Source organism: Colius striatus, chromosome 2, assembly GCF_028858725.1.
Source record: "Colius striatus isolate bColStr4 chromosome 2, bColStr4.1.hap1, whole genome shotgun sequence".
Lineage (NCBI taxonomy): Eukaryota > Metazoa > Chordata > Aves > Coliiformes > Coliidae > Colius > Colius striatus.
In genome coordinates, this window is record NC_084760.1 from 45,906,520 (window position 1) to 45,925,426 (window position 18,907).

General features: G+C 43.3%; 1 protein-coding gene across 2 annotated transcripts in view; it reads right to left on the bottom strand.

Annotated features, from left to right (window-relative positions):
• Positions 1-1,010: 1,010 nt before the first annotated feature.
• The window catches only part of FZD3 (frizzled class receptor 3), a 61,660-nt gene continuing 43,763 nt past the window's right edge, over positions 1,011-18,907 (bottom strand). For both annotated transcript variants that reach the window (XM_061989503.1, XM_061989502.1), the window contains 3 exons: positions 5,410-5,558; positions 2,987-3,220; positions 1,011-1,660 (listed from right to left, as the gene is read on the bottom strand). In XM_061989503.1, the coding sequence (XP_061845487.1) occupies positions 1,447-1,660; positions 2,987-3,220; positions 5,410-5,558 (597 nt within the window). In that variant the 3' untranslated portion in view covers positions 1,011-1,446. The remainder of the gene's footprint in view (positions 1,661-2,986; positions 3,221-5,409; positions 5,559-18,907) is intronic.

The following is an 18,907-nucleotide window of genomic DNA, read 5'->3' on the forward strand; positions in this document are numbered from 1 at the left end:
GGTGGTGTGGCTCTTGCTCCCGGCACCGGTGGAAGCCTCTACTCCTGCCCTGGGGCTTCTGCCGTCAAAGCACCTACAACAGCTTCCCAACAGGCCTCAAACAGGGCACCAAAAGAATGATGTCAGGACTGTGAAAACAACACAAGTGTTGATTTCCCAGCAACGATCTGAGGTAGGTTTAAACGAGACTGGTGCTTCCTCACGCTGAGTGCATCTGACAGCAGATGCTACAGAAGATCTACCACATCACCCAACACCTGCCTTGACGTCTGTCTGCAGCATCAGTGAACACTTGCCATACCCCAACAAATTATTTACACACAAGAAAAAGCCCAAACTGAGAATTCTCCTGTGAAACAAGATGAAGAACCCCTACAGTAGAGGTTAATCTGCCTCAATTTCTCCCGCCCATGTCTAAAACTCCTGCTCCCCACCTGCTCGGAGCAAACTGAATCCTCCCCAAAACCAGTGTGCCATCACCAGGAAAGCGATGTGCCATCCCTGAATAAACTTCTCCTGACCATTTTGGCCTCAGGCTCTGGGGGTGCAAATGGGCTTTGTTCTGTCTGTAAGGAAAAGGCTGTGCAGTCCGGTTTTGGTGACAAATTCAGCTTTTCTATGATTACTGTTCTTAAATAGATGAGGAACAGGCCATCTTAGCTTCTGTACACGAATCTAAAAAATAAGTGGCTGAATATTATCTAGGTAACTGGTTTTAAAATGGATCTCTTCCTACATAAACTGTAAACAAGTAGAAAATTTAAATAGTCTTTCATAAAAAAGCAAGGACAGTACAAGTTATACAAAAATCACTCTTCCCTGCCTCTCTCTTTCAAATCCCCCGCCCCCTTGCTCCTTCCCCCCCCACAACCACCGGGCCTGAACAGCTCCGGTAAGAGCTGCCGATCATCAGCTGAGTTTCCTTTCTGCAAAGCGCCCCTTCCCGCGTTGCGTTTCCAAGGTAACCGCTCCAGCCTCCCGCCTGCCCTCCCGCCCGCCGCCGGCCGGGGAAGTCCTTCGCACCGCCGTTCCCCTTGGCTCTAGGCAAACAGGCAGCTCTTATCTAACCGGAGAAGCACGCAGAGGAATTCCTTCCAAAGCCGGCAGTCACCTCACGCCTCCTAAGAAAAAACCCTCTCAGCGTGACCCCAACCAGTGAGTTTTCAGGGTAACGTGGACCGACGTGCAGAGCCATCGGAGGGGATGGACGAACAAAGAAATTCAGCAACGGCGTCTGATGCGCAACACCTATCGAATAAATAATTACCTACAGAGGTACAAACGAGGCAGCCAGGTTTGTACTCAGTAATTCCAGGTGGCTGAACACTTTAGCTCTGAAGTGAGTACAAGAACGTTGGCTTCAAAGTGAAGAAGCTGCGTTTGGGTTCCTGCTGCACAAAACCAGCGCTGGGTGAGAAGCAGAGAGCACTGGGCTGCGGAGGCCCCTCAGGCGCTGGTGCCGTCCTCCTCGATGACGCGGTTCATGCTGGTGCCGTGCGTGATGTGCGTCAGGGGGTTGCTGCTGAGGTCCCTGATGCTGCTGTGCCGGGACTGCTCGTTGAGCCGGTGGGAGCTGCTGTGCCTGGAGTGGTCGGTCAGCCGGGACATGCTGCCGTGAGGTAGTCTGTCTTCCACGCCTCTGTAGCTGCAGGGAGTGTACCTGATTGATACAAACAGGACGTTTATTACTATTGTTCCTCAAACCCTCTGCTTTTGGGAGAAAAAGCGATTCTCTGTTCAGCTCAGCCACTCAGACAGCCCCAGGCAAATTGTTTCAGCTCCTTATGCAGCTCAGTCCTTACTACAGCTCTATGTACAAAATTGATACTTAAGTGGGTAAAACACTCAATGCTAAATTATAAATCTTAACCCCAAACCTCAGTTCAAGGTGGGTACATTTTTTTTATAGTTTACTTCAGCAGGGGCTTTCTACTTACAGAAACAAAATCATAGAATCATTTCAGTTACAAAGATCACAAGATCCTCAAGTCCAACCCCTCCCCTCACCCTGCCAAGCCCACCACTAACCCATGTCCCTCAGCACCTCAGCTACACGGCTTTGCAATAGCTCCAGGGATGGGGACTCCACCAGCTCCCTGGGCAGCCTGGCACAGGGGCTGACAGCCCTCTCAGGGAAAAAGTTCTTCCTCAGCTCCAGTCTAAACCTCCCCTGGGGCAACTGGAGGCTGTTTCTTCTTGTCTTGTTGCTTTTATCTCCTGAGCAAAGATGGATCCCCATCCAGCCACAGCCTCCTGTCAGGGAGTTGCAGACAGTGATGATGTCTCCCCTGAGGCTCCTGTTGTCCAGGCTGAACACCGCCAGGGCCCTCAGCCCCTCCCCAGCACACTTGTGCTCCAGCCCCTTCCCCAGCTCCGCTGCCCGGCTCTGGACATGCTGCGGCCCCTCAGTGTCCCTCTGGCAGTGAGGGGCCCAACACTGAACACAGCACTCGAGCTGCGGCCTCACCAGGGCCCAGCACAGGGGACGGCCACTGCCCTGGGCCTGCTGCCACACCACTGCTCATACAAGCCAGGGTGCCACTGCCCTTCTTGCCCACCTGGGCACGCTGCTGCCTCATCTTCAGCCGCTGGCACTAGCCTTCCCTGGCCCTTTCCCTGTGGGCTGCTTTCCAGCCCCTCTGTCCCAGCCTGGGGCGTTGCCTGGGGTTGGTGACACCCAAAAAGTTACCACAAAAATATTGAGGTGTCTGAGGACAGATCTGTTTTCCCACACATTCAGCTGAGGTCACATCAAACGCTGCCCTTGCAGGAAAACCAGCACTTACATTCACACTACGTCTAAGACTAACATAGACTCCAAAAATATCCTGATTTTTTTGCCAATCCAGACACTCCAGGGGAAAGAGATGCAATCAGAGAAAGCAAATATGACCAGAACTTCCAGTTTGAGTGACACCATGGCCAAACATGTGGCTAGCAGAGGCTTGTCCCATATTTCAGGAGACTTTAAAGGGAAGAACCGTACCGTCCGTCCCGCGATCGATGCAGGCTGCCGTGGTAGCTGCTGACTTTGCTGTGGACACTGCCTGCCTTGCTCCTTTGGTCATCCATCATGGCCAGCTGGGTAGAGGAGGCATGAGTCGAAGTGCCCTGGGTGGAAGTGCCTCTGGACTTTCGGATGATGGGGGTATTGGGATCCCTCAGAAGAGACTGGGCAAAGTCTGGCTCCTGCAGCACTTGGCGACTCTCATTCACAACTCTGAAGAAGAGAAGCAGTTTGAATTGTCACCACTATTATAAAAGCCATCACAGTAACAACACAGTGATTGTTTAACAAACAGCACAGACAAATATTGCAGCCTGGCAGAGAAGAGCATCTATTTAGATTATAATGTCCTTATTTGCCTAATTTAGAAGCGCCTCTACATTTGGATATTTCAGTCAAGTTCCTATTTTTGAATCTTTCCCACTTCCCTGAACCTGACCCTCTGGCCTAGATGGCTGGGATAGCTGCAGTGGATTTGCTCATGGCCTTTGTTTGCCCAAACTGTTACAAGAGAAATCAATGGGACAGGGACCTGCCTCACAGGGAGCACAGGAAGCTGCTTACGCCTCAAATGAGCATTTAAAATCTGGATTATAACCAGCAGCAGGAGGAGAGCAGCAGCTGATATACAACATTTATAATACTATGTAAGAAACCGAACTGCAGCTCTTAGATCAGTGGCTACAGTCTCACAGCTCCTCTGCTTGCTGATGTCCCTTGCTGGGAAGGGCTGGCAGAGGGGCCCACACTTGGCTGCGCTGCCATAGCATGATGAAAGCAGGTGCTATCACATCCTCTGCGTGCCTACTTTTTTAATTTAATCTCTTCTTTTGTGTGTGGAGACCTTTTTCTTCTCTCCCATTCTCTACCTTATTCTTTCATGTTCTGTTCCCTCTGTTTGCTGAGCTCCTCTGCCTCAGCATGTCCAGAGCCGGGCAGCGGAGCTGGGGAAGGGGCTGGAGCACAAGTGTGCTGGGGAGGGGCTGAGGGCCCTGGGAGTGTTCAGCCTGCACAAGAGGAGCCTGAGGGGAGACATCATCACTCTCTGCAACTCCTTGACAGGATGTTGAAGTGAGGTCAGGGCTGGTCTCTGCTCCTCAGTAATGGATAATAAGAGGCAACAGCCTCAAGTTGCCCCATGGGAAATTTAGATTGGAGCTGAGGAAGAACTTTTAGAGTGGTGGAGTCCCCATCCCTGGAGCTATTCCAAAGCCGTGTAGAGGAGAGGCTTGGCAGTCTGATAGGAGGGGTTAGACTTTTTTTGGTCTTTTCCAACCAAACCATTCTATGATTCTACGATTTATTTGCTCCTAGAGGAGCTCAGGCTGCACAAGGACGAAGGTTGTACCGGCTCTGCCTCTCCATGGTAAGAGCTGGCACAGGAATCTGTCTCCAGCCAGATGATGCTGTGTGAGGCAGCTCCTCTGCTCCCTGGCTGCAGCAGGAGGGAGGCAGGTGCCTCACAGAGCCACACAGCTCTTCCCACAATAGCCACTCCTGCAAAACAGCTTCCCCTGTACTCATGAACTCTATTTCTGTCTTCTACTAACCAAAGTAGGATGTCACCTCTGGGCAAACCATGTCTAAATCTATGCACATGTATTAAAATCCTATGAAGCTGTGGTTAACCCCATGCATGTCGCAGTAGGTCATCATCTGAATAACAAAACATACTCAAACTTTACAGAAGGTGACTTTACTTGAACCACAGCAGGATGCCAGTTCTGCTAAGGATGGATGGGTCAAAGTCACAGAGTACTCATGTAAAGTTTCCCGTGTTTGTGGGTCCATTTTGAAACGTCTACTCAAAAGACAACATTTACGGTTATGACAACAGCTATGCCCAGCTACTACAAAATCATATAGATTGTCTCTAAATTTATGCCATATCTTAGTAGAAATTAATTGCAACCTTACAGAAGCTAGAAAACATTCTTATTTGACATTTTATCCAACTGTGCTTTGGCATGAATCCGTAAGGGAAGATTAAAGGCAAAGACATTTTGATTTCCATTTAAAGGTCTGATTCAGTTCACTGGATAAGCACATTTCAAAACTTTCAATTCCACCTCTGGGTAAACTCCAGAAAAGCTGAGACATCCAATTGACACCAAGTTGTTGTTAAAAAAAAATGAAAACAGATGATTCTGGGACCAAAGAATAATTATGGAAAAATAAGTGACAATTCTGGGGTTTTCTGTGGGGTTTTTTTGAGCTGTTGCTTGTCTTGTCCCTCCACGCTCCATTTTGGACAGGGAGAGATTTCTAAAGAAAACTGCCCCTATCTATTCCTGTCTTTGCTTCCAGGAAAACCAAACCAAAAGACTCTTCCGGGACTACGAAGGAAGAGGAGATTATTTGCCAGTACTCAAGTAGTTTATCTATTGGAAATCAATTCTCACTCTTTTTTCCTGCGCCCGTGGAAAAAGCTGGCCCACTCAAAGCAGGTCTTCTTGCTTCCAACCCAGAAGACAGAGGGTATCCCAACAACCAAAGCCATGAGATATTTCATGAGAAAGAGAATCAAATCTGGACGACTCATCTGAGTGACCTAGGGAGGAGAGAAAAAGAAAAGATTATACAACTCATCACTACTTTATTTATTAACCCATTTAAAATAACTGTGTCTGCCTTAAGCCAAAGTAAACATCAACAGGGTTCCTTTGTTTCGTGGCGCTGGGGAGCATGACCAAGTGTGTCGTACAGCTCGCTATGGAGGAAAACAAAGGATTCAGCTGCTGGGAGGTCTTTGCCTTTAGTTGTATTTCTGGTCTTTTGCCTGCATCCTGAATAATTGGGAAATATTTTCTAGTCTGCAAAATATAAAGAGTCTTCTCTTTGATGGAATTAACCTATATGCAATCAGGTGCTACAGTTGCTGTTGAGAGAAAGCCCACTGAAGTGCTTCATGGGATGTTTGACACTGATCTTTTACTCCTTAGCCTTCAGTGGAGGGTTTATACCTGTAGTTTCCCTCCCTCAGGAATTCAAGGCATTGGTAAGGTGTGACTGCCTGATTCTTGCCCATCCAACATCATCCCTACTTCTCCCGGGAGATCAGCTGAATGTGTAAAAGGTCTATGTTTGCAAACATTTTGGCAATACAACGGGCTTGTCTGGAACAGATGCAGAGAAAACACAAAGATGTTATTTCCAGGAAGGTCTGTAAGGTAGTTTTAAAACAAATAGATAACCAGATACTCCCTTAAATTGATAACCTAGCTCAAAAACTGAACCTTTGAAGAGAGAGAACTTGAAGTGCAAGCCTGAAAGATACCACCATCTTCTTACAAGAAGGCTGTAGAGGAAAAGAACTAACTTATTCTGGTGAATTAAGTCCTCTGTAATCATTTGTGTGACACTGTCACACTGTGGCCATGGAAGGTACCCTAGATATCAAAGATCCAAGAAATGACCTGGGATATAAGAAGTTGTTCCCAGCTTTTCGCCATAGCTGGTCAGAATACCTAGATGAGAGATCAGTCAACAGACTCAATGCGGTCAGCAGCCAGGGAAGTCAATCAAACTGACCTCAGAAAGGCTGAGTCTGAAGGAGTGGGTTGGCAAAACCCCTTGAAAATTTGTATTATAATGGGGGCTGAGGACTATGAACAGAGGTGGTGGCACAAGAAAGAAGAGTGGGTAGTTCTGTAAGCAGAGAAAGAAAAGAAAACCAGTCAGAAAGCAAGAGAGAATGTGAATAGTAAACAGATGATGTGGAAGGACAGGAGATGTGACAGCAGGAGTAGAAGACACACCAGAAGGGTGAGGAGATCCTCTAGCTGGGAAGCCCTTGGTAAGGACTGACAGGCCTTTAACCAGAGTGGATCCAGAGCAGATGGGTCTTCTGCCTGAGGAGCATGGCTAAAGCAGTGGATGCGAGGCAGAAAAGAAACCTGACAGGCAAGGGGAAGATATTAGCGAGTGTCTCATATCATGACACGTTGACAGTATAATGTTCTCACTAGAATGGCTGTAGGATGTGCAATGCTAAGGCTGAGAAAGATGTTTAAACTATGGAAATCTGACTGACCTTCCATTAAGTTCTCCTGATCCCAGTGGAAAACAAGGTACATAAAAGGGTAACAAAGACCCATAGATGACTTGAGGAGTAGTGTGGCAGTAAAGTCTGGGGCTATTTAACCATGGGGACATGCTCAGGATATCAGGTCTCTTTCCAACAAGGAGTACCTGCAGCTTTCAGACTGGTGGTAAGGCAGCTGATAAAAGCCCTTTGCCTTAAGAAAGCAATCTGGATATCTACCAGCCCATTTAAAATGGAATAAAATATCAAGCGAGCTGTTTCAAGCCAGGAGAACATTGCTCTGTAAGGTAAGAGACTGAAACACTTGGTGAGGTTGTGGGAATTCAGGTTCAATTTATCTCCCTGGAAAGCAGAGGTGTATAGAGAAAGACTAGTAGGATGACAGGGAAGTGACAGCCTGTCTTGTAAGAAGCTTGTCTGGCCTCTGAAGACTCAAAGATGTGAAAAATGTAATTGCTATATAACATGAAATAGCTAAACACTGAAATGTGGGGGAAAAACCACCCAGGAGTATTTAAGCTACGCAATAGGAAAGAAATGTCTGCCTCAGGCATGAAGAAGTGCCATCCTTAGACTTTGGAATAGCTTTCCAACAGGAATTGTGGTGATGGGCTTTTTTGAAGGTTGAGTGTTACTGGTTTATGAAAAATGTTGACAGTTGACAGTCAGAGCTTTCCCCTGATCTTATGAGCCTGTATTAATGTAGAAACATGTATCTCCTAAAACAACCTCAAGAACCACTTTTTTCCCTCCAAAACTGAAAATCTGAATTCAATGTAGCCACTGTGTCAAAATAATTTGCCTGAAGTAGGCTCACATCCCATGATCTTCCAACCATTCATACAACACTGAGGGGCAGCACAGCTTCAATATAGATCAGGGAAAATACAACAATCATTGTTTTAATACTTTATACCATTACATATTTTTAAAAACCATCACTACTGTAAATGGAAAATGAGAATTTCAGTGTCTTGCTGTGGCAGGCTAGGACACAATGAGAATTCAGGACCATCAACACTAGTTTTCAGCAGAATCACAGAATTATTCCATCTAGTCCAACCACCCTGCAGAAGCAGGTCCCCCTAGATCAGGTCACACAGGAACATGTCCAGGTGGGTCTTGAAGACGTCCAAGGAAGGAGACTCCACAACTCCACTGGGCAGCCAGTGCTCTGTAAAGACCTTTAAGATCATCGATTCCAACTAGTAACTCCATGCTCATCTTTCCATTAAATGAGCATTAATAATGTACATTATTATGTTTCTTCCAGTATGAAGTGAGATCACAGCTTTCCCCATGCCAGGCCCTTTCTCAGCAGTGCTCAGTGTGCTTTCCATCACCTCTGCCCCAGGAAAAACACTGATGTTGAAGGGTCTTTGAGAAACACCATGGATCTTCATATGCCTGCAACCCTTTAGCTACACAAAGCAAGTCTGAAGGCTAAGTTGTTTTGTAAATCAACCTGTGAGAGTCCATTCAAGAAAAAAACCTATTACCCAACGAAAAAATATCCAACAAAATTAAGCTCTGAAAAAATAACCTTATTATCTCATTTCATAATGTGCAAATGTGGCATTAAGTGGAATAAATAGCAAAATTCATTGTTTCTTAATGAAGGTAATATTCAGGTACATTTTAATATTGACATATAATGCTTGTCCACTGGGCCAAGTCTCCTCTGGTGTAACTACAGGCCTGAAGGGAATTTAATTTTGATTCTTGCATTACAAATAAACCAACAGTTCTTGCACCAGAGCTCTCAGTTGCTCACTGTACTTCAGCATGTCCTTATTTCACTGCCTGAATCATATTAGCTTATGCTAATGCCAACAGAAATCGGGTGTTGTGATGCATCCTATTGCCCATACTGAATATATTACAAATCCCTATTGCAGGAAGGAAATTCTATTGCTTTCATAAAGATAGTATAATTAATCACTTGATATCCAAGCTTCCGGCTCGACATATTCATGCTGGGTGATATAAATAATTCCAAGCAAAAATTAAAACATGTGCAACAGATACTTTCAGGGGAAAGGAAGAACATCCTACTCTGTGGCAAAGCACATTATTAACCAGCATTACTTACAGTTCTTGAAAATAAGCCTCTTTGCACAAAGCAAAGCAAGCAATTCCAGTAGTAACTCCGACTCACTGACCATTAATATTGCACTCGTTTTAAACCCTGTGAATCAACAGATTATGAGACATTTATAATAATTAACACAGGAAAAATAAAACTGGAAATTAGTATTTCAGGCTTATACAACTGAAAATATCATGGATTAAATCCAAAGCCTTTGAGCTCATTTCTCAGGAGCACGGCACTCGTAACTCCAAGCCTGAAATGCTGCCATTTTCTTTCACTAGGACAGAGACTAGGTTGAAGTTTTTAAAAGCAGTGAAACCATGCAAAAACTCACTCAGCTTCACCCTCAAAACTTAAATCGAGGACATTTTCACTTTTTCTGTACTACCTGGCCATTTAGGAAGAGTAAAAAAATACAGCAGTGAAGAACTGCAGACTGTGAAGGTGGTTAGAAATATTCAGAATACATTGAAATTTAATTTGACCTGGAATATCCAAACTTCACACACCACTTTTCTAAATGCCACATATTTTCCAGAAGCTTCTGCTAATATGATCTGCTTTTTGCTGCAGAACCGCAGCACTGTTAATTCTAGAAATTCAGGTCCCTAATTATAGTAAATCCCCACTGACAATGAAAATAACATTAAAACTGTTTCTGTAGCACTTCTGCTATTTTAAAAGCATTTTTTAATATACCCTCAGCTCCAAAGCTCAGCTTGTCTGCTACTATTTATATCTCCTGCTGAGAAAATCCAGGTAACTAGGACTGCTGAGGCAACAATTGCTATTCCTTTTCTCGGCGACTTTATTGTGCAGGACCCAAACTCTTCCAGAAGTACTCAACTATAACACATGAAACCTCAATCATTTTCTGGTGGAACACTCAGACAAAAAGCTGCTGCTGGAACATTGTCTATACTTCTCAAATAATTAGCATAAACTCACCTCAGTTGAATGTCTAAAAGAGGAGACACGATGCTTCACTGAACCCCAGACCTCTTTAAAACCACAACACTTACATGTATAACCACCTCTGAAGGTGACATTGAAAACTGGACAAGATCACAGAATCCCTGAACGATGGGGTTGGCAGGGCCCTGCAGAGCTCATCCAGCCCAAGCCCCTGCTCAAGCAGGTTCCCCTCCATCAGGGGACACAGGTGGGTCCAGGCGGGTTTGGAAACCTCCCGAGAAGGAGCCTCCACACCCTCCCTGGGCAGCCTGGGCCAGGGCTCCCTCACCTCAACACCAAACAAGTTTCTCCTCCTGTGCCGGTGGCACTTGCTGGGTTCCAGCTTGTGCCCGTTACCCCTTGTCCTGGCACTGGCCACTACAAAACAAAGACAGGTCCCATCCTCTCGAAACCTGCCCTTTAGGTACTTAGAAGTGATGACGAGGTCCCCTCTCAGCCTTCTGCAGGTCCCACAGCCTTTGCTCCTCAGAGAGATGTTCCAGTCCCCTCAGCACCTTGGTAGCCCTGTACTGGCCTCTCTCCAGCAGTTCCCCGTCTCTCTGGAACGGGGGACCCCACAGCTGGACACAGGACTCCAGATGAGACCTCACTGGGGCAGAGCAAAGGAGGAAGGGATCCTCAGTTTCTATGTATCTTCTCGGAAAGAGAAGATGCAGGGAATATACAATATGGTCCTTGATGCTGTAGAAGACCATTCTCCCTTGTTTGCAGAGATTATAATTTTTCTCCTGTTCTCCAGGCTGTTAGCTCAAGCTCAGTTTTGTTTGATTCTTCACAGTATGTCTTTGACAAATCTGAGGCAAGAGAGAAATCACCCAAATTTTGGGTATGACAGAAGTGAAAAAAAAAATGGTCAAGACTGACTGTGAAATGAGAGACTCTGTCTCTGACATCGTCCACACTTAAGTAATAAGGTCAGTTCATGGGCTTTCCATCTTTGTTTAAAATTTACAACATAAGCAAAAATGTTTGAGGTGAAAGAAACGCAAACTTCTTAAAGCACTAATTATGTCTATATATCTTCTTTATATTTCAACTTTGAGTGAAAAACAGTTGTAGTTTTTAAAAGTACTAAAATTGAACTGTGAGGGAATACACAATTTGGAAACTGATGGATAGCAAGAATACAAAGCCAAGTTTTTCTTTAAAAATTCTCTTCTCCTTTAAAATCTCCTTCTCCATTAAGAAGTTTTGAATGAAAACGTGGCAGTTATTTCATGAGAAAAACCAAAGGGGTAAACTTACATGATCAATGTCACTTGCTTCAAATATTAAAAGTTTAAGAAACATGCACAAAAGCTGAACTATTGACATAATCAAAAGGAGGAAAAGAAACTTAAATGCAGTTTCTAAGAATTTAACACATATTTTCATCTCTTACTATTCTACAAAACGATATACAGCTAACTTATGCTGAGCTCCATGTAACTACCCATACCAATTACTGTAAAAATAGGTAAAAAACACTAGTGTGAACTCTCTATGCAGAATTTCCTCTTCTTTTTGACAATTACAATGCAAACAAAGCACTGACAATAGTTTTTATGTTGTAATTTGCTCAAGAGAGAGGCTGTGAAATACAAAAAACACTCTTTCAGGGGCACAAGACAAAAAAAGCCTAAGAAATAGCAGGTTGTAATGTTTGTGCTTTGACAGGTACATGGTATGTAGCCTCTGAAGTTACAATTAAAAGACCTAAGAGTATTTTCACAAGATGTTGAATTCTGTTACATTTTTGGGTTACAACCCATCACCGATGTGCTGCAATGATTTTCATATAGTAACATGCTACATCCCTCTCCCCTTCCTGCAGAGATGAGGAACATCCTCACGCCCTCTCCCAACAGTTTACACATTGGAGCAGTTTTAGATATTCGGCTTTCACAGCTGGGATCTAAACAGGTACTCAATCACAAAATATCCTCTGCAGCTGCAGCACCATCCAGCTCACCTCGGTTCATTATTTTAGGACTTCAGTGTTAACCACAGATTATACATTACAGTCATTTCCCTTGAAATGAGTTCCTTATGAGCGCTAACTTCAACTTGCAGTTTTCTTCTGCAAGTAAGCCAAGATGTGAAACGTTAATAAAAAGTCCCAGTGTGCACCTAAAAGCAGGGAGCTATAAAATAACAGCTCTCAAATACTATTACCTTTTTGGCACAGATGGAGAAGCAAGAAACTCATTAGAAAAGTGACCCCTTGAATATCTGAGTTCCACTGCAGATGAGGAAAATAACTTCTTAAAGCTAACACTACAGTTCAGGCCTGCTGCACTCACATTATCAGCTGAAACAATAACAGCGAACATCTAAGTAATTTAATTCAGGCATTTCTTCTGTTTCCCACTTGGTGCCTTGCCAGTCCCTTCTTTCCATCTGTTAACCTCAGCACTCCCCTCATTATCACCTATCAAAGGCTTTCAAAATACCTCTTCTATGTTGGCAAGCCACTGACTCAAATCAAGAGGCACTGCGGATCTCCTCTGGGCCTTAAAACTTATTTTCCAGATTGTCTTATGAGCCTGTCTTATGAGCATACTGGTCTGCTCTCAACATCAGGAGCTGTCTTTTTCATGAGGGCAGACAGTGTCAAGGAAACGGAGACCAAAAGGCAGCCGGCAGCCATGTCCTTCAAGATGAGAACCTGTTCTAGAGGAAAGGTAATACTGGTGGTGATTCTCTGTTTTCCTCATACCCGATCACTTTCTTGGAGATGCAGCAGGGCTCATGCACTCTGGTGACATGAGGACTTGGCAGTTTAGCAGAGCTGGAGCAAATCAGTTAGCATTGCTCCTGAGTGACGGCCTGTTCATTGCACCTTGAGCTGGACCTGCTGTAAAGGCAGACACACGTGAAGATGTGATGGGAAAGCCTGGACAAGCTTCATGCAGACACTTGTGTGAATGTGGGATTGCAGAGGCCTTCAGCTAACAAGAAACAATAGGCAACAAGATGTAGACACACGGCTTTGGGTTGTGTGCTGTACACGCCACTCTAGTTCAGACATGTCTGGCAAACAGCACAGGCATTGATGTTTCACCTAGTGAAGACCAACCAACAAGTTCTGTCAGATATAGAGATTGCATATGTGATAGCGGGATTTCTGGAACCCTTTTCTTCCCCCCACCCCCATCTGCTGGGTTGGCAGAGCAGCCGGGTTGGTACGGGTCATCAAATAGAAATGAACTTCCCTCAGTGAATGCAAAAAAGACACTCTTTTGAATGCATGGTTCCTCTACTGAAACACAGTGGCAGGTGTGCAGAAAGGAGGTTAAAAACATCAATTTCAGCATTCCTCCAGGGAAAAATAACGCTTCTTTGTAGGCACACTGTTAATTTTAGATGCTTATATAACTAATTTCAGAATATTTTCCCCTTCTGCCCTGAAAGATCAATCACGGTTGCTTTTTAGTGACACAGACCAGTGGCCTTTTCCCACTAAAATGCATGAAGTCACAAATTAATGAGCTGGCTGCACATGTGAAGTGAAAGCACAAACACAACACCTGTCCCCCTCCTTTGGGGCACAGTTCCACAATAATGCTGATCTTTTGATATTTCCCCAAGGATAAAAAGCAATGAAATTCAAATTAACCCATCCTTCTGTTGAAAATGGGAGAAGTGGGGGAAAGACCAAAGGGAATCTGATCCCACAGTCTCACTTTCATAACGATTTCCATCACTGTCATTGCTTTGAGACTTAAAATATCATCATCACATTGCTCATTTCCCAGTAAGATGTAGCAGCATTTGTCACTATAAAATGAAATCATTTTTCCAGCTTATTAAAATATTGCAACTTGCTTGTTTTACTCTTATGCAATAGGCAAATCCATGCCACTATTCTGGCTACCAGGCTGCACAAGCTGATTGAGAAACTAAAAGCACATGAAATAAAGGTAATGGCTAACCTGATCTGTTCCTCATTTGAGAGCTAATGCCAAAGCAAATACATATTTCAGGAGCTTAAGAATAGGTTGAGTCTGTGTCAAACAGTCTCAAGAGTATCAGGAGACTACCCTGCATCCAAAAAGGAAACTTTTTTAGCTCCAAATACCAGAAAAACCACACAGCTCACAAGATCCCCAGGCTGTTCCAAGCAGAACCATTCAGACAGCAGGATTTCTGAAGGCACAGCCCTGCACTGCCAAGTGAGAACACGGATGCTCTTTTGTTTCTTGCTCTCAGCTGCACTCAGCCATGGGTGCCTGAAAGCACCATGCATTGACTTTGCCCATTGGCTCACAGTAAAACAATTAAGTTGTTAGAACAATTGTGAAAAAGCATTACTAACTATTCTCCAGACTGACTTAATAACTACCGAGTTTCTATATAATCAGAGTGGAAATTAAAGCAAAGTGATCAGCCTATGCAAGGCTTGGGCCAGTAACAGATAGCTTCAAAATCTAACTCAAGATGAAAATAAATAAAACACTGGAAGAAAAGCTTATAAAATTACCATCTTAATGGGATACAAGCTATTCTGGAGGAACCTTATTCATGACATAAGTTCTTATTCATGACATAAGTTAAGTGTTAGTCCAGGTACTGCAGAACCATCTCATCATGTCAAAGTTACCTGCAATACATAATTTTTTAATAATTTCATCTAAGTGCCTAAATAAAAAAGTCCTTATGAAAACTGTCTCTACAGAACATTTAAAATTCAATGAATTATCTTTTGAATGATTTCTCTTGAGCTTTTCTGGCACATTATGGGAAAGAAATTACTCAGTTGATAGAAGAACTGCACAGGTTTTTACCAGAAGACATTCCTTGTCTGTGTTGTGCCAGGGGAACACATGGGAGTCTAAACATCTGCTGGAAACATAGCTTGAATAAAGACTAACACAGCAAAGACTGGCCTCTTGCAAGGCAATGCTGCTGTGATTTCCTCATCTATCTCCTTGAAAAGGAATCCCAGAGGACAACTAAAAAGGTCCTGACTCATGACCAGAGTATCATAACTGGCCACAAAGGCTTTTGCCCTTCAGGCCCCGCAGTTAGTCACCGTGTCAGTTACAACAATCATCAAGAAGGCTGATGCTAACTGCTTTGCCTTCCTGGGATAGTAACACAGAGAACCACAGCTTCAGCGATCATCTCTCAGGTATCTCATCACAATCTTGGTTCAGGTTGATTCTGCAGCTTCAGGAGAGTACTTCTAGGAGAACGCCCTGTTTATCACAGGAAAGCTGCATCTCAGCAAAGTTATCAGGATGTCTGGTGGTTTGTGGCTTTATCTTGAAATGGAAGTCAAGATTCAATCATGGCAACTAATTTTTTAAGTGCTTTCCACGGTTCGTAATTACAGAGATTGCCCAAGCACCTGCCTTCTGTCTTACCATTATGAGGAACTGGTATCACCAGTCTCTTAGCACTAGCACCGGGCAATAAGCATGGGAAAAGCAAGTCTACATGTGTGTACTGCCCCTGAGAGACTTGGACCTCTTTTACGTTTTCCTGCAGATATACACAAGCTGAAGTGGGATGTCCTCTGCAGAAAGAAAAAAAAGCAAACAAGTCCCCATCTGCCACACATTTTTCCCCAACTACAGTTTATCCTTCCTCTTGTCCCTGAAATAATCTTTGAAAACAACTATGGAACATACTCCTCACTTAGGACTATTTCAGCCCTTCTCCAAACTATTCACTTTGGACGAGCTGTTGCTGACACAACAGGTTCAAAGACTCCAAACTTCATTTTTTTCCCTTACAGACCTAACTAACATAGGTCTTAAAATGACAAAGTATCACTTCAAGTCATGACACGGCTCACTCAAAGGCGTCTAACACAACGGATGAAACAAACCCTACCTACTATGACTTCTCTCATTGAAATGTCAATGCTCACCAGACAAAAAATGCTGTGGAGTGGTCCTTGCCCTGATATGGAAACAGATGACATCACTGTAATACTCTGTGCAAACAGGGATTGCAGCTGGTGTGGGCTAAAATGGGTAAATAAACTTATAGCTGAAACAAAGTTTTATCAGCAAATGTTTCCTTACTGCTTACCTTACTTCCTTACCTCCCCCCCCAACACTACTTGATGCACCTATCTTTCACAGAGATTAAGACAAGATTGGAGACATGCTTATCTGAATTACTGGCAAATCTGTTGAATTAGGGATACTGAGAGGTTTCTGCAGTAGGTTGTATTTAGCAGATCTATCCCATGGCCTGAGAGGTTGGAAGCTCCTTGTTGCCCTTCAAAAAAATTAGCACTTTTTTCTTCAGATATTTGCATTTTATTGGGAATCAAACAATAAGGCAGGGAAAAAACCCCAAACCTTATGAATCAGAAAACTTGATTTCTGTATAACCTGCTGCTAAAAAAAAGCTTGGACTTAAATTTTTGCAGCCTTAATATAATTTTTTGGCCACAGATACTAACTTACTTTTATTCAGTTCTTACAAGAAACAATTTAGCAAGCTTACTCTGATCCAGGCCTGGAATACATCTCCATTAATAAACTCCCCCTGCCTGAATGAAGACATTTGCCATGAAGAACACAGGACAAAAGAACCATCCTTGGTCAAGTCAAGTCTTCCATTGCTGCAGCCAGCAATGGCACACAAGCCCATTCAGCTTTATCCTGGAGTCACGAATTCCTCCCTCCATTCATCATGTAATTCTCTAATTTCCAACTGAATTTTATTCATGGCCACTTTATTCTGCCAGCACTGCCATTTGACTAGTAGAGATCTTTTTTAACGTCCTTTATGGATTTGTAAGGCTGCAACCGTGTCTCTTCTTACTCTTTTTTGGCAGGGCTGCGTATACTCTTACACCCTTCTCCCCCAAAGACAAGCTTTAACAGAACCGTATTCCTGGCTTCATTACTTTTCATTTCTTTTTGTTTTCCTCTGATGGTCTTTTTTGAGCCAAACACACCACAGTCAGTCACAAAATACCATACCGAAAAAAACCCTTGTTGCACATGAGATTATATTTGCTACAATAATGGTTGGGAATGGGTAATTGCCACACTGTGAAATTGCTGGAGATGAAGTCATAGAAACAGATTAGTGTAATTTTGTAAAGATGCAAATAATAGCCAAACCATGGCTTAAAGCAAAAGTACAGAAGTTCAGAGGAGAAGAAATAAATAGCTGTTTTGGCAAACATATTTATAAAACCGTTCTTCTCCACAGACAGAAACACTTTGTTAGTCTAAAGGCCTTATTTTTCAAGTTATGATGTGAATGGAAAAATATGAATGATTAGGACATTATTTGATTTAAAGAAAAAAATCAGTTTAACTGAATTTTTGAAAAATAATTTGGTGTCAGAGTTACTAAATCAATTGAGAAAATTTTACAGTGTAATACTGAATACTGTGGGCATGACCAAATAGTGAACAGGTTGTGATGTGGAATCTCTGTCCACAGAGACATTAAAGTTTGGCTGGACATGGCTGTGAGCCATAACCCCACTTTGAGTTTGATTAGATGATCTCCACAGGCCCCTTCTGCCCCCAGCTATTCCCAACTCTATATAGGAGACATAAAATATATTCAAATGTAGTAACAAGAGTTATTAATGCCATAGTTCTACTTAAAACTCCTCTTAGTTCTCTCTGAAAGAACTGCTTCAGGACTAGAGAAGGAAATGTTTTCACAAATGAAAGCTGAGCTTTTAACCCAAACAATAATGAATTTTTAGGAACTTAAGTCCTCAACAAGGAGTAACATAGCCTGGGTGAAGTATCATAACTCTGATCTGCAAGTGTTCTACATCCCAAAAGACAACATAGCTCACCATTTTTAATATTGCTTATCTGTTTTGACACTCAGTGATTATGATACTGCTTATTAGTTTTGTTCTCATACCTTGACTCTTACGTTTTTTGAGCATAGTACATTTTCACATAATCCAGCAAAGATGATATCTAGTGACTTTTAATGTCTATTAAAAAGAAAAAATGCATTAAAAAAACACAAGTAAAAATATGTCTGTATTATTAAAAATATAAACATGTGGCCAGCAGGTCAAGGGAGGTTCTTCTCCCTCTCTACTCTGCCCCGGTGAGGCCTCATCTGGAGTCCTGTGTCCAGTTCTGGGCTCCTCAGCTCAAGAGGGACAAGGAAGTGCTGGAGTGCAGCACAGGGCCACCAAGATGATCAGGGGACCGGAACATCTTTCATACGAGGAAAGGCTGCAGGAACTGGGGCTGTTTAATTTGGAGGAGACTGAGGGGGGGATCTTATTAACAATTATAAATATCTAAAGGGTGGGTGTCAGGAGGCTGGGACATCCCTTTTTTCTTTAGTAGCTAGCAACAGGACAAAGGGTAATGGGACGAAGCTGGAACACAAAAAGTTCCACTTAAACATAAGAAAAACTATTTAACTGTTCAGGTGAGGGAGCCCTGGCACAGGTTGCCCAGAGGGGTTGTGGAGTCTCCTTCCTTGGAGGTCTTCAAGACCCGCCTGGACATGGTCCTATGCGACCTGATCTAGGTGATCCAGCTTCTGCAGGGGGGTTGGACTAGATGATCTCTAAAGGTCCCTTCCAACCCCTACCATTCTATGATTCTATTATTCTAAATGGAAAATATGTGGATAACCCAGCTCTTCAGATAACTCCTAGTCTTGTTTTGTACAAGATTCTTATTTATATATATATATTTTTTTGAAGTATTTGCACATTCCTCAGTTGAATTTTGAAGCTGCACCTGATTCCTGAGTGGGTTCAGCTCATGCGGAAAGCAAACCTTCATACCTGTTGGGAAAAGATACTATACTCTTTCCTGCATTTACTTTCTAGGAAACAGAATAA